Source organism: Rosa chinensis, chromosome 2 (genome assembly GCF_002994745.2).
Source record: "Rosa chinensis cultivar Old Blush chromosome 2, RchiOBHm-V2, whole genome shotgun sequence".
Classification (NCBI taxonomy): Eukaryota; Viridiplantae; Streptophyta; class Magnoliopsida; order Rosales; family Rosaceae; genus Rosa; species Rosa chinensis.
The window spans coordinates 14,670,453-14,692,226 of NC_037089.1; the positions used below are offsets into that span (position 1 = coordinate 14,670,453).

Genomic DNA, 21,774 nt, shown 5'->3' on the forward strand with positions numbered 1-21,774 from the left:
GCAACAATGAACAAGAAAACAATGACTAAACCACATTGGAGCAACAACAACGGATTTGGGAACTGAAAAATATGTTTCCAACAAATAAGAATAAGCCATTTATAAACTTTACCACCACTAGATCACCTAGAAATTTTCACCAGCTAAAAAATCCATGATCCATCTACTATGTGCTAAATCCTGAACAGCTACATTAAAAATATAGTATCCGAAGAAGAGGAGTCCTAATTTCTTCAAATAAACATGGGCTAGCTAAAAGGCATGGTTTCAATCTACCTAAGGAAAAAATCATACACCGGCTCTGGTCCTTACTGCAGCGGATTCAGAGCTACATCCAACCCTTGTGGCGATATTACGACTAGGCCAAATTTCTTTCCAGCTTGGGCTTAGATCCCATTCTGTAATCAACTGTGGATTGTAGATGGGTTATACTAAGAACTCTCCATTAACCCAGAGATAATTTTCCGTTCAAAACTGCCACTCAAATACTAATGTACAACCACCAAAAGTGTGCACTGAGCAGAGCCCTGTGTTCACCGAAGGTTTAATAGAGCCGGCCTCGGCATCTGGGAGCTCCACAATGGCACAGACATCCTTCTCCAGGAAGGAGTTTATACCGATAGTCATATGTTAATTCTTCACCCAAAGCTATCTGCTCATACAGAATGGAAATGAAATATTAGCAATGTTCACAACATGCAAATTAGTTGCAGAGTGTCATCCTTCCGTGGTAAAACAATCATACATAAAAATATGAACTCCCAATAAAGCTTTCTCAATGATAACTTAGAGACCAACTATGTAATACCTTACTCACCATCTCAAGAAGATAAATGATCTCAAAAGCTTAAATAACAATTTTAACCCACATCCCATGCATTATATGCACAAAGATCACGACAGAAAGAAGAGAGAGCTTACATCACGATTAGCATATAGACCGATATGTGCACGTTCACTATCCATGCTTTCCACAAGAACTTGGTAATTCATAAGGTTTGGTGAACAGCTACATAAAAAATAAAAATGACAGATTCAACAATAGATCAAAAGACATTCGACATCAAAGTTGTCAATTATGTGGAGAATAATTTAAGGAACAGAAATTTGTTTTGTTTAAGGTTTTTTTTATCATTGTGATATCTTTTGGAAAAGTATGATGAATGACTGAAAAGTTGGTATACATTGGGATTGAAGCCATCCTGCTAGACTATTACATAATTTATATAAATTGCTAAATTACTTAAAAATACAGATGTGATCAACAACAGCACACACAACAGACTGCTCGAAAGATTATTAGCAAGGAACAAAATGGTTGCCCGCCATCTAATTGGTCTGAATCAAGGCATCTATGTAAACAATTTAAACCTCCTCCATCAGAAGAAAGTATTAGCAATAAATATATAACAAATCACTCGGTAGTCATTCATTACCTATGATTGATGAATCGTGAAACATTTCCATAGTTTGTAGAGTCGATTACATATTGTGCCTGTCCTTCTACCAATCTGCTCATATCATTAATATGAGCATTGATTTCAAAAAGATAGCCATAACCATCTCTGTCATACCTGATAATTTGCAAGGGGATCATTAAATATAGCATAAAAACTAAAATAAAACAAGAAGCTGAACATCAGAACAAAATTTAAACCTGTTGCGCCTCTTGTTTGCTTCATTTTCGTCTAAAATCTCACCAATGTACTCGCAAATAAAAGTGCCACGCAGGATTGCTTCACCTGCCCTGACTGCCCATCCCTGCAATATAGTGAAGTCAAAACAAGACCCTTCAAATTAAGAAAAACTAAAATTTACCTTTCTATCTGATTTCGTTTAATATAGAAACAAGAATCTACCTTTTTCTCTGTCTTGAAGACTTCCAATTTCACTCTTACTCCATTCTGCAAGACTCTATTAGGACACGTTCTATTGCAGCTGCACATCTGATTGCATTCATAAACGAGGTAGCCTTCCTGCCAATTTCATGATAAAAGAGCAACAGATTATGTGCTTGTATATTTATAACCATCAGATCCAAATAATGTTTTTTATGTGCTGTTTCTGACAGGATCAACATCATGGCAGAATTTATCTTTCCAGGGTAGAAATAGCAGTATGAATGCTGAAGACAAACCAATAACCATCAAGCAGAATGAAAAATAAATAAATCCATAAGATCGACAATAGAAAGATGAGATTGTGATTGGTGATAGATTGCTTATCATACCTCCAAAATAATTCGGCCTCTATCATCATAGGGGAACCTGCCGCACATGGGTTTCCCATAGATGTCTTTCGCATCATCATAGTCATTATCGAAAAGGTAGACATGATCACATGCTTCAGGACAGCATGTAGAATGTGGGCAGGAACAACGCAATTGCAAACTCTGTAAAGATAGGGGAGAACACAAAATTAACAAACAATACCTAAAGTAGCGGAAGAAAATACAGATATGGGACTCTTTTCCTAAGTTAGGTTATTTTATTAGTTCCCTTTGTAATTAAGGTTGTACTATTTAGACCCCATTTAGGATCATGATTGATATATCTCATTCTGTTCCTTTCTCCCTATTTTCTTAATAAGCTATCAACTCTAGGATATACTCTCTGTAAGGAAAATTTATTCTTTCAGAGAGAGAGAGAGAGAGAGAGATCATAAAATGTATACATGTTATTGATGCTAGCCTCTGCCACTTGCTTTGCACGTGCCAATCGGCATGTTTCTTTGAAAAAACATAAAAATGACATGCAGTGATTAATTAGTAGAGGAAAATGCCACTTGTCCAACCAAAAGAAGAAGAGAAAAGCCAGTTGCCTATTCTTAATTCAATTTACGGACCTTTTACTATTATATCCTCACTATATTTACTGTGGTTTTCTAACATTTTAGTTAATCTAGGGAATTTTGAATTTTTTAAAATTTAACCAAAGCCAAGTATTTATATATGTATAGACCAAACATCAAAATCGTCTGAAAAAAGTCACCTCTGTATCCAGTCCAGGGGATTGATCAAGTAATGGCTTCGCAGTATAGGTAAAGTTCTCCCAAGGCATGGAATGTCCAGCATTTTGGTGAGTAGAACTACCTGCATTGGCAGGAAGAGAATCCAAAAGACCTTCGTCGGCTACACAGACCAGGGGCACTAGTTCTTGGCCAAAGCTTATATCATCACATAATACATGAGCCTTCTGCAAAGACCTTTGGCTCAAGTGATTTGAACCAACAACATAGTGACTCTCATCCACCTCCCACTTTTCTTCAGAAGGATCTGATAAAGGTTGAGATTTGTGCACCGTAGTACCAATTGGACGAGGTATCAAAGGAGACGGCAACAAAGCGTTGAAATCCCTGCACCCTTTAGGACAAATGAAACCCTCTTGATGCCAACTTACCTTAATGTTATGCTCACTGCAGAGCTTAGCTGCCTTCAGATACAAGCGTTGTGGCAAGATTCCATATTTTCCCTGCAGCAGGACTTCAAGACTAATCTTGCAGCAAGCAGAGCGAGCAACAGATAAAATGTCCAGGTTGTTGGGCCTACGTTTTGTTTTCTGCATCTCAGAAAACAAAATCCTTGCTACTGCTGAACAATGTGATTCTGCTAACCTACCAAGACTCACTGCCTCAGTTGATTGACTCTGTATATCCATTCCTCCACTGCTAAGTGACTTGGACGCTTGGATGCGTTTCTTTATAGTAGCATTTGCTCTGTTCCTGATCCTATATGATGCTGCTGCCAAACTCTTTTTCAATCTAGGACGGCTAAGTCTCCCAGATTTTAATCTATAAGCATAATAACGTATCCCCCTCTTCGAGGGCCGAGAACTGACTAAACTTGGCCCCATGTGGGCAGCTTGATGGTGGCGGCCAAGATCGGGAAGTAAATCAAATTTCAAACCACAAAACCTGCAAACGAACTTTCGGACATTAGCTAAATTTTGTGAGGTATTCTCCACAGAAGCTGAATTGCACAACTCAAACTTCCTTGGAGAGCCATCATCAGCTGACAGAGTATGTTGAACAGCTTTTGAGGGCCTGAAATCATCAGGATGTACCACAAGCACATGTGACCATAACTCCTCATTATTCCCAAAGTGACTGCCACAAGGGATGCACTGGAGAAGCATGCATTGTTCAACAAATTGCACACGGTGTCTGTCCTGGACATGCGTTTCCAAAACTTTTTTATTAGTAAAAGAATCCAGGCAGATAGCACATGCATAACCTCTAAAGAGCCATTGAGCTTCCTTTTTATGATTTTCCATCCAGTGAGTTCCAAGTGCTTGGTCATCCATAAATTCCTCAGAGCAAATTTTGCACTTGATGGCTCTTTCATCATCATGGTTATCGTCCACAACCCAAGGCAACAGAGCTGGTTCTTCCATGGCAGAGTTCAAAACACATACATCCTCACGTGTATCTTCATCAGTATTAAAGCCCCAAAGTCTTACGAGTCTCTCCTTTTCACTGCAAACCAACTTTGTAAATATTTCCCCAACAACCAAATTCTTAGAAGCTTCAGATAAAGCCCACTGAAACTGAACATCCTTAGGGACAGGATTTCTTAAAGATAATATACTTTTAAAGAGCTTGTAAAAAAGCTCACACGCTTTATGTATATGCAACTTGTGCTCATGTGAGTGGCAATCCTTCAAAAGATCTACAAATACTTCCTTTGATATTATCCTACTCTTACCATTTCTAGCACGTTTCAGCCAGCTTGGGAGGTGTTTTTCACAATATAATGAATGCCTTTTTGGACTTTCCAGACAATGGTTGCTGCTATCTTGCAAACCAGAGCCTATGCAACGCATCTCTTCAGTCACATTACTAGCTTTGGCAGGAAGTTCGGACTTCTCAAATAGGCTCCCCCTTCCATTAAAGCCATCTCCGGCCATGATTCCAACAGGATCCACTTCTAGTGGAGCACCAACATCTCCCACCAATACCATCTCTCTGCAGTTCATGGTATCTAAACTAGACGTGTTCTCCTCATACTTTCTCTTAAGTCCATTCTCTGAAGTATTTATGATTGTTTCCCTCTCAGTTTTTGGTCTATGCTTCTTACAGAATGAAGAGCCATAAAGAGACCGATGCTTACATTTAGTTCCAAGAACAGTTGTTCCTTCACACATTGGTGTATCCATAGAGTGAGATCCCTCTGATTTTGTAGAGCTTCCCGTGAAACGAGACGACAAGTGCACACAACAGTAAACATCACCATCATTCGCCCATCTCACGCATTGCCTTCCTTTGGCTTCAATATAAGCAGTGCACTGTCGATTTTTAGTCCCAGGAACAGAAGACTTTATACCAGCCACATCATTGACCGGTGTCATTTCCACATCTTTGCTTTGGATAAACACAGAATTTCCAGTTGCAACTACAACGTCATCCCATTTATCAGCAACACCACCATCTCCAGTCAGTGCAGCAACATCTTTCATATTTACTTCTTTATCGGGTTCTGAGGCTAAGGTAGCAGAATTTACAGCCTCTCGATTATTAAAGAACTCAGAGTCAATTTCAATGGCTATAGCTTCATCTGAACCCCTAGATTCCACCTGGGAAACATGTGCCTCTGCACGGCGAACTTCAAGCTTGGGCCTCTTCCTGCTAACTTGAAGACTTGGGGTCACAGGGGCATCACTACTGTGCTGTGGAAATTCCCCACCATTAGATATGGGATGAGAGGTTGAAAACCATTTCATAACTTCATGCTTCCAGGTTCTCCACTCAGAACCCAAAGTAGGTTGCAACGCTGCATTCCGAAGAGACTGGACTTCATTCCAGAGAATAGACTCAACCAATTCCTGACCACAAAGAAAAATACCGTTACTTAAAGGTAAAGCAAATGACTCTTTTCAACACAGTGCAGTTTCGTCCATTGTAACAGGTGCATGAGGTGAGTTATGGTATGTCTTCAATCAGTGCCTAACTCAACAAAAAAAAAAAAACAGTAATAACTCCAAAGAAACATATACCTCCTTCAGTAGTTCAAACCATACAAGAAAGTTCACATGTATGACAACTTACTATACTACAGTGTGAACATAACATAAATGAACAGCCATATAAAAACATGTACCTCCTTCAGTAGTTCAACAGTCTCAGCGCTACAGGCATTCTGACACCTCTGCACCCAAGAATGATTTGAATTCTGTAGCCAATTATGATTTATGTAGCTCTGCGAAATCATCTGTAAGGGGAAGAAATGACTTTATTAAATTACTCATCGAAACAAGAAAAAATCTAAAGAATATTGCTCATTAATTTCAGAGCAAAATAAAAATAAAATTATAGAACAGTTCAAGTTTTAGTTTAATCTAAACATATTAATTTAACATGATCACAAAAACCTACAATGTATGCAAAATACAAGCATGCTAAGAAATGCAGCATCAACATATAAAGATGATTAAACAAGTTCCAAAAGGGAGCTTCAGACAATATCAAAATACATATTTCAATGAATGAATTGGAGTAGTTCAACATTTTACTTATGCCACTAGAATTCACTATACAACTTCAATAGATATGCTTTTTCCACACCCACTTTGGGCCTAATTAATCTTGCCCAGAATGATATTCACGACAGCTAAAAGATGTAATACAGTCTCAATTAAGATATCTATGTAATTTTTCTCTAACTCTACTGGCGGATGAACAAATAATACCAGTATGGGTCCAAAATTAGTGAACGTTGGATTCATATATGGGACACGATGCCAATATGTTGGACTACAGCTTCACATTGTAATTAAAATTATCTGTTCAAAAATAAAATCATCACTGATGTGCACAAAACTTTGCACACTCTTGCCAGCATGCAAATCATACAGCTCATTGGTATAAGTAGGGGGTTCCCATAAACCATCAAACATCAGTACAAGCTAATAGTTGAAGTTCATATATATCATTGGAGAATCTTTTAAATTTGATTACTGAATGAAGACAGTGGCTTTACTCATATTGGAGTGAAAAGAGAAATAGTTCTGTCCCTATTTTGAAAATCAAGTATAAATAGATATAGCAGTTTACACTTTGCAGCTTCAGAAGCATCTTTCCCAGATCAGAATAACCGTTACAGCGAGAAGCCTCCATAGCAAACTCCTTCCAGACCACCACATTACGAGCAGTCTCTATTAAAGCCTACACAAGTTTGACCACAAATCTCTAATAAAATGATGTGAAATTAAAGAAGAGAACTAAGGTTACAGCAAAACATGTGCTCCAACTCCAATCTAAAGAGAGGAAAAATAAGAAAAAAGAATGAATTTTGAAAGAGAAATGAGAGCATGAGATTCACACATGAAATCACATACCTCAGTATGAAATTGATCAACTATATTCAGCATTCCAACAGCTAACTTTTGCATGATAAACCGACGTGCAACACTCAAGTCTTCTACCATTCTCAAACCAGCATTATGTGTTTTATATGCAATAGGCTGTGGAATTTCATCGATGGACCGAACAAGTAGCATGTCTGCCCAAGAATAATTTCTTGTGTGGGGAAAAAATATCACAAAATATTTCTTCCTGTCATGAGTTGGTTTTGCTCTCAAAGTTGATAGGGGCCAGTCAGCTCTTGCGCAACGAATTCCTGCCTGCCACTTGCCTCTCCACTATACTTAGAAAAACAGAGAAGTACCAAAATGAAAAGCAATCATTTAGATGTTAATTCATTCAACCAGTCCTCTTTTTTCATTAAGATTAGCAAAGTAAAATGAGAAAAAGGCATCAGGATTTATGAGTCTTCACGTTTCTGTTCACATGTATTATACAACATAAAAAGAAAGTCATTCTCCCACATCCAACCAAAAAGCTGAAATTGTCAGAACTTAAGCCAACGAGTATTGTTTACTATAGCATTCTCCTTCAGGTGGGACTATTTCCATTACTAGAGAGTCCAATACTGGAAGGTTGAAATTGTGAAGATTTCAACTCAAGGTACCACATTGAAGCATACCCAAAAGCGTAAGAATTAAGAGAGAGATAAAAAAAAAATGAATAAAAAAATTTAAAAACTTCAAAAAAGAATAGAAAAGGAAAATTACAAGCAGATTGGGACAACCCTGAACCAGTGAACTCCTATGTAAAGATTGGGAGACTAGACAAGATGATATGCAACATACGCAGTAGAAATGCATAAATAAAATTATTAAAAAGTAAAAGAATTTAAAGTGAAAACAATAAAAAGTTACCTTGACCCACAGTGGCACCGATTCATGACATTCTAGCCATGTGGAGTCTGAATGAGATGACTCTCCTTCCCTACTGTTGTATGGAAGTCCATTTTCACTGCTATCTAATTTCAGACCACTATTGTCAGAGATTAAGGAAGGTTCTGTAGAGTAATTCTGTGCATTTACGTCGTCGTCATCAAAAGATTCAAAACCATGCGAACCACTAGATGACTTTTGGCTCTCCACTTGACAATCAAGACTTGAAGTTCCATTCGGACATCCTTCTGAGGTATGCAATTCATGAACTGCCCCTTTAACTACACCTTGTGTTCCTAATTGAGGCCCTTCCGCATTTGGCAATAAGCCTTCTACTGTACGATCTATTACTTGCACTTGCTTTGCAGGTTCAAGGCAGTTAGATTCTCCATTCACAGGAGTTGTTCCTGAACTCTGTTGGGGGCAGTCAGATTTTTCAACACATCGAACGCTCGAACAAGGGAGCACTTCCATGATTTTACACCAGAAACTATGATGCCATATGATGTATGAGTTAACAAAATATTTTGCCTCCCACCTCTCTGTTCAAACAAAACTCCATTCACAAAAAAAGTCAGATGAATGTATCATGCAATCTAAAACAAAAAATCTACAGATACAACCATATTGTGTGCATACATATATGCATACTTCATTTCTCTAACAAAAATTACCCAAAGAGGAAACCTTTAAGACAATGATGAGAAACTATGATGGCCTGACTTGAACTGACCAAATATATCATAATGAATGGTTTCATACAGGGAAGGTCTTTAACATACCACCCGTAATCATATCATTGTGATCAACAAAGAAATGCATCCTACAATCAAGATGTTTGTTCGGCATGCAGTTGGCACCTGGCAGCATGACTCAAGTTTATTAACTTTCCTGACGAACTAATCGCACTCAAGACATCCTGATTATAGTTCTTTCTCCCAACTTTAACTTTTATTTAAATGTTACGCCTAGTTGCGTGCTCCGTTCATAAGGGAAAATAGTTGTCAAACTTGTATAATCAAGAAAAATACTGTTTAAGGAAACAATGTCAAAGCCTAAATAAATTTGAGGATCGTCTCCATTAAAAATATCCACTGCACTAGATAAAGGCAATGCCTAAACACGAAATAACATAATTGCAAAATTGGAAAAGATAATAAATTAAATACACTTTTGGAAATTAACTTCAGAGCCTCATGCATTCATTTCTTATTTAACAGTAATTCATTTCAAATTGGAATCAATTTCCAGAACTACTAAACTATAGTCTCCTCTTCAAAAAAGTAAAAACAAACAATATTAACTGATACATCTATCAAAACTATATTAATATTCAATAAGAGAAAAAAAAAAAAAAAAAAAAAAAAAAAAAGGCAACTTGCACAAGATCACCTCACCCCGAAAAAGGGAAAAGAAAAAGAAGAACAACGAAGATCATATTAGTTCTCTTTTCTTTTTTGTTAAAACTTAAATGTGTTACTTCAGTATGTACACAAAATCAATGAAATTGCCCATCCAAAAAAGCTCCAATTAATTTAAAAACATACATACTTCCAGTAAAATAATAATCTAGGGTACATACAACTTCTACAAGTATCCATCCATCTAATCATGATTGTGTATGTAATATCATTAAATTATGCTGCCTCAAAAATACATGAAAAACTCTGTTCTTCTAGAAAAACTACACGTCAAAACTGATCAAAAGATAGTAAATTTTGGAAATCAGTAAACAGCTTTAAAAATTTAAAAAAAAATACTATAATGCGGCTCTTCAAGTACAGAAGCATCTGCATCAAAACCTATGTGACAAAAAAAAAACCTAAACAGCAACGAACCCAGTTTCTTTCAGCTCAAAATGATCTCAGCCAAAACCAAATCACAAAAACCCAACTCGAAAATCACCTCAGAATGTCAAATTGATCCATATCTCAGCAACAAACCCTAATCCACTAAACCCAGTACTCCAAAAATCATTAAAGCCACAAACTTTACCCTCAATTGGGTACACAATGAAGCCAAAACCCTAGACAAACACCGATCGGGAACATGCACAGAAGTGGGTACAGATCAAAAATGGTGCACCCAAAACACAACATTAACATTCCCTCTAAAACACAAAACACCCAATTAAAAACCCAAGGAGGGTTCCAAAGCTCGTTCCTTTGGGGGTTTAAAGGCTGTGGTGAATAATATAGATTATGGGTTTTGGGCGGTGAGAGCTAAGTCAGCAAAAAATTGACTGCAGAAGAAACTAAACAAACCCAAAAAAAGAAAAGAAAAAAATGTGACATACATAGATGGGCATGGACATGTCTCAGCCAATTTACAGAGGTAAGAGACAGAGAGACAGAGAGAGTAGTGGTGGTAGTAATGTACCTTTAAAGAAGGGGGAGTTTTGAACTCAGATCACCTTTTTCCAATTGGGGTTTGGGGTGAAATTTTGTTGTGGTACCTTATTTTTGTGTCTAAAAGAGACAGGGTTTTTTTTTTTTTTGTATTTGTTTTTGTTTGGGGTTATCTATCTATCTTTCTATCTATCTATCTAATCTCAATCTGGCAAATCGAGACTAGTGAGAGATGTAATAGATGTGTGGAATGGTAGGGATGGAAGGTTTGCCGTGCCCAAAATGAAAAATATACATAGAGATAGAGAGAGATATTAAGGGTACAAAGAAGTGGTCTGGCTTTGAGTTTTGGTTGAGGTCGATGATAGAGAAGGGAGGAGAGAGGGGACTGACTAAAACTGGGTTGGGTTTTTGGTTGGTGCTTCTTATAAAAGGTTGTACCTTTTGGTCTATCTATATATGAGTTTTGTGGGAATAAAGAAAAAAACAAAGGGGTTGGTTTTTTATATATCGGGGAAGAGATTAGGGAGACTCGGGGTCTGGGAAGCGCGCTTCTATAGGCTGGTTCTGTAACGTGGCCTTTTTTTTTTTTTACCATTCATTCACACCAGAACTGGATTTATTACTATTGGTTAATTTGGTCGTATGACCCAAAAATCCTATCTGGGTTTTGAAGGCTTGGAGTTCGTTTTCCTTTTGGGTCTGTTTGTTTTTTTTTTTGGTAGGGGAGGGTTAATGATAAGTGAGATTCATTATGCATCGAGATGCGAATTCTGGTATTGTTTTCCTTTAATCGAGTCTGGGGTCTTGATTAGACCTCAAAATTGGAGGTGGGTCTTTATTTGGTTTCATGAATTTGTCTTTTGACTCTTGGATTGTGTATTATCGTTACCAGAGATGTTAATTCTGAGAAATATTTTTCCTTTTCAGAGAGAGAGAGTGGTATATACAATGATGTGGGCGGAGGCTAACGCGTGAAGTAACTCCTGGTATCATCATCATCCATAACCACAATCTCCTCCCAAACCAAAAAAAAAAAACCCTTGAATTATACCCTATTTAGTGTATAAAATAACCCATATACCCCTAGTATAGGCATGTACATACTACATGGCATGTGTGGTGATTTCTAGTACTATAGAACATTGAAGTATTTATTATTTTATTCTCGTCGTTTTACGGTTACTTTTTTTTTTAACGCAGTCAGAATTATCGTGTAACTATTACTTTAATTAATATATATTAGCATTTCTCCACACATAAAAGTTTTTTTTTCAGAAAAAAAAATTTAATTATTGTAGAGAAAAGAAAATGGGAGAGAGAAAAGTAAGTTTGTGAGTTTTTTTTTAATAAAAATATATTTTGTAAATATCTTAATTATCTTTGTGATTTAATTCATTCTCAAAATTTATAAATCTTCTAGGATCAGTTATGTCAAAATTTAAGATTTTGGCTAACAAAACATTTTCTCTTAATATTAGTATAGATATATGTAAATTAAGTTTGTTTGCATTACAACTAAATCCTAATACAACTTAAGATATCCAATTAAGAAAGGTCTATAAATATTAGTGTCATCTTTATCTACTAATTTTAGAGGAGGGTTTAAAGAAAAATTCTTCTATATATCGGCGATGCAAGTAAACCAACAAATTCAACAGACCTCAATAAGTAATTTTTATACTAACTAAAATATATACTTGATATTCAACCATTGATTTTTGTTAGTGCAAGCGCACTTCGGGGCATTGAACATTCTCTCGGGTTTAGAGCAACTCCAACAAGTTACCTATAATTTCTGTATTATAAGGAAGTAAAAGTCAAAATTTTAACCTATTTTTCTTCTTCAACTCCAACAAATTCTCTATTTTATAGCAATCTATTCTTCGTTCAAATTTTAGAGATTGCTGTAAATTTATGGAATTGTGTTTTCACTTTCCTCACTATCTCTAAAATAGTGATAGTTATAGGAAGTCTATTGGAGTAAAAAAAAACTTTTTTTTCCCTTAAAATAGAGAAAAATTAAAATATAGAGAAGCTATTGGAGTTACTCTTAGAATGTTATAAACAATAGTTAGGGATATCTTCACAAATGGTGTATGAACTTTAGACATTTCTACACTTTGGTGTATCAACTTTCATAACTATCAGAATGGTGTATCAAGTTTGCTCCAATATTTCATTTTGGTGTACGCCGTTAAATTTTCCTTTATCTTTGCAAAAAAAAAAATTATGTTATCTTTCCTTTAGCTTTGTCAGTTTTTTTATTATTTTTTTTTTTTATAAAGATAACGGAAAATTTAACCACGTACACCAAAATGAAAGATTTGAGCAAACTTGATACACTATTCTGATAGTTATGAAAGTTGGTACACTAAAGTGTAAAAATACCTAAAATTCATACACCATTTGTGATGTTTTCCCTACGGTCGATCTCAAGTGGTTGTTTAATTTGGTAATTGACAAATCAATTTGCAATAAATATATATTAAGACCCAATTTGGTAGGGTCATCTTTGCCCGTCCCATTCATGTACTAGATGAAATTTCTCAACTAACCCTGCCTATTAAAACAAAATTTCTTATCTCATCTCTAACCCTGACCCTTGAAAGTTGAAACGATATCCCTTTTCTTTGCGAATATATTTTTTTTTTGGGGTCTGATTTAACTAAAATGTGGTTACATTCAGAATCCAAACAGATTGAGAGCTACAAGCCTACAACTAAATGTCTTGACCTAGCCATTCCAATTTGAAAAAAAAAAAAAAAAAAATGTCTTGACTGGCTATCAGCTCGATCAGCTTCCCATGTGACCTATAAAAACTACTCCTGCAAACTGTTTTCTTATCTTGGTATTAAACTATTAACACTTCTGCAGTCGCTGGAATGTCCTTATTCCTACTCTGTGTGCGTGTCTGTATATATATTATACACATCCATTTCAGCACACTCAAAATCTCAAAACAACCAAATTGGTGGTAAACCATTAAAGAAATAAGATACCTGCTTGGAAGTAGAAGGACAACAAGTTCTGAGAGACTGAGGCTTCTTCCTCTGACCTGTAGGATTCCCGTTTCGTACTTGTTTTGTTTTTACATGCTTTTCCTTCAAACTCAAATTTCGGGACCTCTAAATTTTTGTAATCCATGAAGCAGTAGTAACGGTTGTAGATTATTTCTTGTTTGATGCCAAGTTAGAACTCAGTACTGTACTGTACTATACGTACAGCTTAGCCTAGCTTGCTTTCTGATATTGACTGTGCAGTTTTTTATTAGACTGTGCAGTTGACCGTCAGTTTCAGCCAATGGCTACGAACCAACCAAATGTGTTGGAACTAGGACTTGAACCAACCTGTAGCATAGTACATTTGTCTGCAACTCTGCAAATGCTATGTCACAAGTAGCTATCAATAATTAACTTTCTCAATTGAATTATTGTATTCTAGCAAACTTTTCTCTATGCCAACTAGCAATTTTCAACTCTGGTGTAGCAACTTTTCAACTCTAAAAAACTCCTTATTATTGATTGCATTTTGGGAAAAGCTGCTATTCCTTAGCTTATCAAGACTCTGATGAAAGACATCCAAAAGTTTGCAACTTTCTTCCAGTTTATTAGATTGTGACATATATTTCGTGAAGCTAATTTTAGGGCTGACAAACTAGCTTCTTTTAGTCTTAGAGATAAAGATTTTGCTGTTTAGCATATTTGTCTTTCCCTTTCTGTGTTCCCAGCGTTCCATCTGGATCAGCTGGGAGAGAATGTTTGTTGAGGCTTTATGTTGTAGTTTGTTTTCCTGTTTTCTTTCGGTTAATCAAAAAAAAAAAAAAAAACCAATTGTCAACAATCATATTTTTGTTACATTTTCTTTATCCGAAATCAGTGTGTTAGGAGGTAGAAAAGAATATCAACACATTTATATGTTTCCCGTGAATGAGCAAAGAAGTCACATTTAAGTGAACACAGAAGGCAGTCACAATTAGAAAGCTAGAGAACTTGTGAGAAAGACTAGCTAGCTGACACAAAACTTAAAAACAGAGGCTAATGATGTAATTGAATGAAGAATAATCAAAACATACTAAAGTGTATAACTTGAAGTGCATCAGAATTCCAGGTGACAACATAAATTCAATCATCTAACCATCTGTTTGTCTCTAGCCACTGGCCAACACATAACAAGAGGCATATCTTCACTGAGAACAGCTTATGGCCGCTCAAGTCAAGTAAACTTGAGAGGGGAAAATGCAGCCACTTGAAGAAATTTCGAGGAATTTGCCATATACAGTAAGGTCAGTCCATTGTGCCTTACAAGTCCTTTCTACCTCAGTTGGTGTTCTGCAGCACAGGGAATACACAGTTTAAACAGTAAGTTGTGACATGTTGAGAACGAAGACATAATAAGAATATGTGAGAAAAAGAAGACGAATAAGAAACCCCACAACAACGATAACTGATTACTGATCAATTCAATAGAGGGAACAAGCTTCAATTTTATAAACAATTGAATGCATGATGGTAAGACATAAGAATAGCCATTTCGGATGTCTAGTCTATTCTCCTTTCTAGGCAGCTTTCAGCAGTCACAGCAATCATTATAATAATATGGTATGTAGAAGTGTAGAACCATACAATGTGGCTGCTGGACAAGTCACACTCAGTTACTTTCGTAACATTATGCCGAAGCGGACATAAACATACGAGCTTTATTGTCTGAATTCATTGCATCAACAAATTCTTTCCCTCGCTGAATTCAGCCAAAACAGACATAAACCTAGTTGCTTTTCAGGCTGCTAAGAAGATGGAAGAAATGAATTCAGAAGCTTATACTGCTCAATTCCACTTATGAATAGGAAAACAAAAAGGTAAAATTAAAATATTATGCTGGATCAAGAGTCCTCTTTTTTGATCATTAGGTCTCATAGTATATACAACATAGCTCATATAAAATTGCTTATAAGGAAAATTCAGGAGCATGAAAAGGCTTACAACACATAGAAATGGCATCCCCACTCATTCAGACAATCACGATCTACTGATGATAGCAATGCTTCAGATATGGGCTCAAACAAGTCCTCTTGCTCCTGAGAAACAGTAACAAAATATACTGTTAATGTTGAGTTGCTCCCATTAGTGAGAAAACTTAAAGGGGGCACCAATTAAGGAGTACGTAATAAAAACAAATCACCAACACAATGATTTCTATCTGATTAGCGAGTACTAAATTCTACACTGAGTCCCCATTAACTTTAAGGCTCAGTTGTGATGGAGCCAAATGTTTATCTCCACATATGTTTACGCGTACAGGACATATGTTTATGTACCACTTAATTGGCTGCTGATGAGATAAGACAGTACAAGACAGATAGTCTCTCGATCAGTAATTTTTTTCTTGAATTTTTATAGCTCCTTTATCTGTTACTTATGCTAGATACCATGAACATAAAATTATAACATTACAAAATGAATCACATGCATGGCCTGTGACAGTGTGGAAGTCAAGTTTTAAATTTTAGTTATATTAAACATAGATGATTTGCCAGAATATCTAAAAGTACATAAAGTATTTCATATACAGAAAATATAGCAGAGAATAACAAATGCTGACCGCAGTTTGGAAAGAATATAGCAACAAACCATATCAGGCTTGAACATCGCCTCACAAGCACCATAAAGGGGCTCTGACCCAGAGCCAGCAACATGAAAAATTTTCGCTAGTTCCCTGCATATACAGAATAAAAATAATTTAACCATAATAAGGAAATCAATAAAAACATTAGAAGCATATACATTCAAAATAGCAGTAAGCATGCAAATTTGTTTGATTGAAAGGTTAATGATTTTTTTGTTTGTTTTGTTATTCCTTGCGGTCCTTAACATCTCAGAAGCTTTTAAAAGTTAAAACTGTGAGAAAGTCAGAAAAGAAGAGGAAAAATTAAAACAAACTTACTTTGCTAGCTCCAATTGAATCCATAGTGCACAGGAATTGCTTGTGTTCATCTCCCAATCCAGCAATTACAGGCTGAATGAATTATGGACCCAACCTAAGTCACAAGAGGAAGCAAACATTTGCAGTCATTCTTATGTTATTAACATGCTTTAATGTTAGCTAAAATAGGTAACAACCACGTAAAGACAGAAAGACGCTTAGGAAGTGCAAGCAGTAAAATGAAATTGTTGGCAAAAGCAGTAATATGTACATAAATTGATGAATATTAGGTGATTAGAACCAGCAGCCAAACCTTTTTTTGTTTTCTTTTCTTTTTTCATAAAGAATAGCAGAGACAAGGCTGGCACAAGTCTTTGGTTTCATATCTCTCTCTTCTCACAGTTGGCACAGCTTGTGGAGGAACATAAGTCTCTGATAGGAAACTTATAATTAAAACATGAAAATGAATGTACCATCCTTCTAGATTGTACCATGTAAAATGTAAATTGCAACCTAACGACATGAAAGATAAGTACACTGCATCCCTTTGAGTGAAGAAACCGACAATACAATTGCTAAAGGGCCGATTTTGTTCACACCCTGAAAACAATTTCCAATAATTAGATACACATATACATCCATACACAAAACATCTGATATATATATATATATATATATATATATATATCAACAAACAAGTAATGAACTTCCAGGTAGTTATGGTTACTTGCAACTTAAATCTTGCAACAGACGATATACTATTGATACCTAACATATATATACATTGTACAATACCAGTTTCATCTCTAATCACTCAGTTCACCTAGTAGTAGATAAGGAACATAAAGTTTGGACCTTCTCCCTAAAACCATTAAACCTCCAACAAGAAACTCACTGCATGCTAGGCAACGTTGGCTATGTTCAGGTACAATACTAAGATAATGAAAGTCAAAAAATTTTGCAGTAAGTTAACCCCTATCACACACATGACCAGAAACTAAACATAATTAAGGGCAACTAAGCACCAGAATTTATAAAAACAGTGAAAGAGCTGTAAGGTTTGGCTTTCGGACTATGAAAGGAAAGAGGGAGAAAGAGAACGCCTTCTACCTTGCGATCCGATTAACACAGTGCAGTGGACCAGGAAAGCAAGTCTTCGACTACGGTGCAGAAACTCTGTTTTTCCTTTTTCTTTTTAGTTTTCTTGGGCCACACATTTTCATGGGCTATAGCTTAGTCCACTCCTTCAGGATAAATGGGTCGACACTCACCTTTATTTATTTTTTTATTTTTTTGATTAAACCGATGCTAATTTTCAATCAAACTTACTCACTTAAGGGACAGTTTTAAAGGACTGTGAAAGATAAATACATTTCAATCACATATATTAAATTTAAAAGCTGAAATTATAATAACTTAAAACTTTGTATTTATTTTTAGCCGTCAGATTTACTTATCTCTCACAATTCTTTAAAAACTTTCTTTTAAGTAAACAGATCTAAATTTTCAATTGCATTTTTTTAATATAACTGCAGTTTGAGCACACATAAATTTGACTCTACCAAAACCACTTGACCCTTTATCATACTTATAAGAAGCCAAATAGAGTTCAAAAATGGACTGATTACAACAACAAAAAGAAAATGGTTAACGATAGTTGACATAAGAAGTGACGGTAGTTCACATAAGAACAGCTCCAGAAGAGGAGGAAAAATTAAAAATTAGGATGAGATAGTTATATCATGGAACACGTTTGATCCATTAGTATAAACATTATATTACTTTCATTTAGAGCATATTTAACAGACTCTCTATTTTGGCTCATTAACTATTTTGGAGAGCATGTTTAGCTTTTTATTTATTTTAGCAGCTGCACAAGACTCCTAAGTGGTTCTCTATTATAACTTTTAGCTATCTCGCTCCTAAATATAGAGAGCGAGCTGAGGCCCTTTATAATTTAAATCATTCATTTTAAGTTATTTTATGTAATTTATAAATACATTTGAACTATTTAATCTTCATTAAAAAAATAATATAAATTCAAAAATAGCTAAAATAGAGAGCACTGATGCAAACATATTTCTAAAGTGCTTAGCTAAAATGACTTTTTAGCTACTTTAACTAAAATTTGACTCAACAATAGCTAGCATTGCTAAAGATGCTCTTAGTTCTTTATCTAAAATGCTCCACCACCTCCACGTCATATATGGAAATACACTTAATACTTTCATATTGGAAAATTATTCTATGCATCAGCAGTGCAAGTGACCCAACACCTCTTAGGCTCTTAATATTTGTAGTCAATTTTTTTTCACGCATACTTTCATACTTTCGGCGCTTGATATTTGCAGTCTTTTTTTTTTTTTAATAATAACCAAAAACTACTTGATACTATCCAGCATTTCATTCATGTTGGTATAAATACACGTCGGTGCTCTGAATCTCTTACCCTCTATACCCACCCCTGTCTAGCACCTCATGGTCCTCATTCGGTTGGACTAATGACGTGGTACGGTGGCTTGACAGAATAAGAGATTCATTTGACCTTACTTAAAAAAGTTTTGGGTGATGTTTGTAGAACGACTATCCCAAAAATTCCAACCATTGTTGTGAACCTTCTTAGAAAATGATAATGGGTCAACCACAACCTGCTTCATCTACACTTTCGGACAACATTGGTCAATTTTAGAGTGAAGAAGAAAAACAGTTTCTTCTTTGAAAAAAAACAGAAGCAAGTCAACTATGCGTGAAAAGAAAAAGTCAAATTATGAGATTTGTCATTCGTGCTTAAAAATGTGTAGAGAGACGTTTAACTCGAATAATTGAAAGGAAGAGCTACTCTATTTCCTCAAATATAGGAAGCCAAAATAAGAGCTCTTTATTTCGGTCACGGAACTCTGTTTATAAGGACCTTGCAATGTTCCAATCATTCGTATCACAAGCTCGTTCTTCTTCCATAGTTACACACAAGAACAGAGACCAAGATGGACCGCTCCATGCGTTTGTTTTCAGCTGCTCTCATCCTAGCCATTCTTGTAGTGGCTACAGGTATATTTCCTTGGCCTCTTCTTAATTCTCTGACTATATGGAAATATAGATATAGAGGATCGTTCTAGATATGTACATGTATAGTATCTTTATGTTAACTAGTTGATACATGTTAATATAAGCAGAGATTGGACAAATAGCTGTTGAGGCAGGTAGGACATGTCAGTCTCCGAGCCATAAGTTCTCCGGAATGTGCTTCTTCTCCGGCAATTGCGCAAAAATTTGCAAACAAGAAGGCTTCCTCGGAGGCGATTGCGGCGGCTTCCGCCGTAGATGCTTTTGCAACAAAGAGTGTTAGTATCGCAACATGACATGTGTTAGTTTTTAGTTCGTGGACTGGCTTGTAGGTAATGAGAATAAATAAACCCATATGCAATGAGGTTTTTTGGTCCTTTTTCAAGATATTTTGTATGTCAATTTCGTGGGACTTCTTTGTAATTTTATAAAAAGTCAATATTGTCTCTATTTTCTACTACAGTTTTCTTCCCAATATCCTATATTGTTTTTTCTTTTTCTTTTTCAAAAGGAAAAATTATCACTTTAGTCATTCAACTATAACTCAATTGACATTTTGGTCAATTTATTTTTAAACATACCACTTTAGTCACTCAACTTTAAATTTATTTTTTACTTTAGTAACTGTCGTTAAATACTCCATTACACACTATTAAAATTAGGGACATTTTGGTCCAATTACTAAAAAATTAAAATTTGGGATAATTTAAAAGAGAAAAAAAATACACCATTAATTTTGGGCTTGTTGAAGGAAAACCTAATTTGTGTTTAGCCCAAACTCTAGGTTACTTGACCTAGTGGTAATAGAATTTAATTAGAAGGATCTAGAATCCTAATCAATGTAGAATTACTTTCCTTGTATGATTGAGATTCTATGCATTGTAATCATCTATATAAAGAGGCCCCTATTATCAATGAGAATACACAGCAAATTCCTCTCAAATTCAGTTTCTCTACAACACGTTATCAGCACGAAGCCCTAACCCTGAAATCCTAAATTCGTAGCCTTCAAATCCCAGAAACCACCGCCGCCCACCTTGAAGATCCCAACTCCAGGAGTCCAGAACCGGCGGCCTCACCCCCAGAACCGGCCTGCAAACCACCGAACCGGCCACCGGAAAAAGCAAAGGTTTCCCTGCCCGGTTCAAAGCTTTTCTCACCACCTCCTGCAGCCATACTCGACCACCTGCAGCGTCTCCACCCCAGAAACCCGGAACCGGAAATTTCATCACCGGAACCGGCCAAAATTTTACCGAACCGGCCACCGGAATCCTCCTAACCTGAACCGGCAGAAGAAGAGAAAAAAAAAAAAAAAAGGGGACCTGTGCAGCCCACCTGCTGCAGGCCCAAACCCACAGGTTGAGCCCACGTGCAGCAGGCCCCAACCCAAGCTGCCAAGCCGCCAAGCCACCTAGCCGCCAAGCCGCCAAGCCTTCTGCCACGTCAGCACTGGGCCTGCCACGTCAGCACCCGGTCAACGACCGGTCAACCCTCCGGTCAACGACCGGTCAACACTTTCCGGCCAACTTCCGGCGACTTTTCCGGCCACTTTTCTGCAGTTTTCCGGCGAATTTTCCGGCCACTTTCCGGCCAGCTACAGTAACTTCCGGCGACGACTTTTCCGGCCATTTTTTTAAGGTACTTTTTCTAAAAGTTCCCGTTTTTGTGAAGTTTTTTAATTTCTTCTTCTTTTGTCGGGACTTCCAAAATCCCTTCTTCTACCCCCTTTCTCTACATAGGGGAGACCAAAAGCCGAACTGTGGGGGTTCGCGCTCACTCCAAGCTTGGAGCTTGTAGAGTCCTCCAAACTTAGAGTTTGTTGAGAAGAAAACGATCGACCATATACATCGTCGTTTCTATCTAATCCAAAACCCCTCTTGGAATTCGATTTTCTTGGAAGCGACTACGCTCAGAAAATTCCTAATTTCTTGGAAGCGACTATGCTCAGAAATTTAATAGTTTTTCGTGGTAGCCTTTTTCGCTCCGAAACTAACCCTAATCTTGTGTTGTTTTTCAGGATGAGTTACCTGAACAAGTTGAGCTTTGTCCCACTCGAGACAACTGGCGCAGGATACCATAGGTGGGTCCGAGATGTGCGCCAACATCTTAAGGCTGATGGAATTCTGGAAACCATCCAAGAGCCTGGTCAGAACGTGCTCTCAATCGAGCAAGCTGCTGCTTTTGAAGCAAAACAAGCTAAAGCCATAATT

At 36.5% G+C, this 21,774-nt stretch overlaps 3 protein-coding genes across 16 annotated transcripts; 1 reads left to right on the forward strand and 2 right to left on the reverse strand.

The window, feature by feature from the left end:
• Positions 1-7: 7 nt before the first annotated feature.
• Positions 8-11,033, reverse strand: LOC112190154 (histone-lysine N-methyltransferase SUVR5). 5 transcript variants are annotated; one of them, XM_024329569.2, is made up of 12 exons: positions 10,611-11,033; positions 8,214-8,773; positions 7,332-7,634; positions 7,048-7,158; positions 6,095-6,205; positions 2,991-5,819; positions 2,231-2,392; positions 1,860-1,976; positions 1,658-1,761; positions 1,437-1,574; positions 922-1,009; positions 8-652 (listed from the first exon to the last, which is right to left on the reverse strand). In XM_024329569.2, the coding sequence occupies exons 2-12, from the start codon at positions 8,703-8,705 to the stop codon at positions 545-547; spliced, it is 4,563 nt and encodes a 1,520-aa protein (XP_024185337.1). In that variant the 5' UTR covers positions 8,706-8,773; positions 10,611-11,033; the 3' UTR covers positions 8-544. The 5 variants fall into 5 exon arrangements, with proteins under 5 accessions (XP_024185337.1, XP_024185338.1, XP_024185339.1 ...); XM_024329570.2 differs by having other exon boundaries at positions 8,214-8,787; XM_024329571.2 differs by lacking the exon at positions 10,611-11,033 and adding an exon at positions 10,528-10,605.
• A 3,570-nt stretch (positions 11,034-14,603) lies between these two features.
• LOC112188855 (proteasome subunit beta type-3-B) lies at positions 14,604-17,738 on the reverse strand. Of its 10 annotated transcripts, none has more exons than XR_002931595.2 (7): positions 17,612-17,738; positions 16,815-17,101; positions 16,523-16,616; positions 16,210-16,294; positions 15,562-15,656; positions 15,205-15,362; positions 14,604-14,910 (listed from the first exon to the last, which is right to left on the reverse strand). XR_002931595.2 is itself a non-coding variant. In XM_024328088.2 (7 exons), the coding sequence occupies exons 4-7, from the start codon at positions 16,570-16,572 to the stop codon at positions 14,790-14,792; spliced, it is 351 nt and encodes a 116-aa protein (XP_024183856.1). In that variant the 5' UTR covers positions 16,573-16,616; positions 16,815-16,933; positions 17,038-17,101; positions 17,612-17,738; the 3' UTR covers positions 14,604-14,789. The 10 variants fall into 10 exon arrangements, 4 of the variants coding, with proteins under 4 accessions (XP_024183856.1, XP_024183855.1, XP_024183853.1 ...); XR_002931596.2 differs by having other exon boundaries at positions 16,181-16,294; XR_002931594.2 differs by having other exon boundaries at positions 15,205-15,365; positions 16,181-16,294.
• Positions 17,739-19,433: 1,695 nt separating this feature from the next.
• LOC112185949 (defensin Ec-AMP-D1-like) lies at positions 19,434-20,021 on the forward strand. Its single transcript, XM_024324279.2, has 2 exons — positions 19,434-19,549; positions 19,675-20,021. The coding sequence occupies exons 1-2, from the start codon at positions 19,486-19,488 to the stop codon at positions 19,845-19,847; spliced, it is 237 nt and encodes a 78-aa protein (XP_024180047.1). The 5' UTR covers positions 19,434-19,485; the 3' UTR covers positions 19,848-20,021.
• Positions 20,022-21,774: the final 1,753 nt, after the last annotated feature.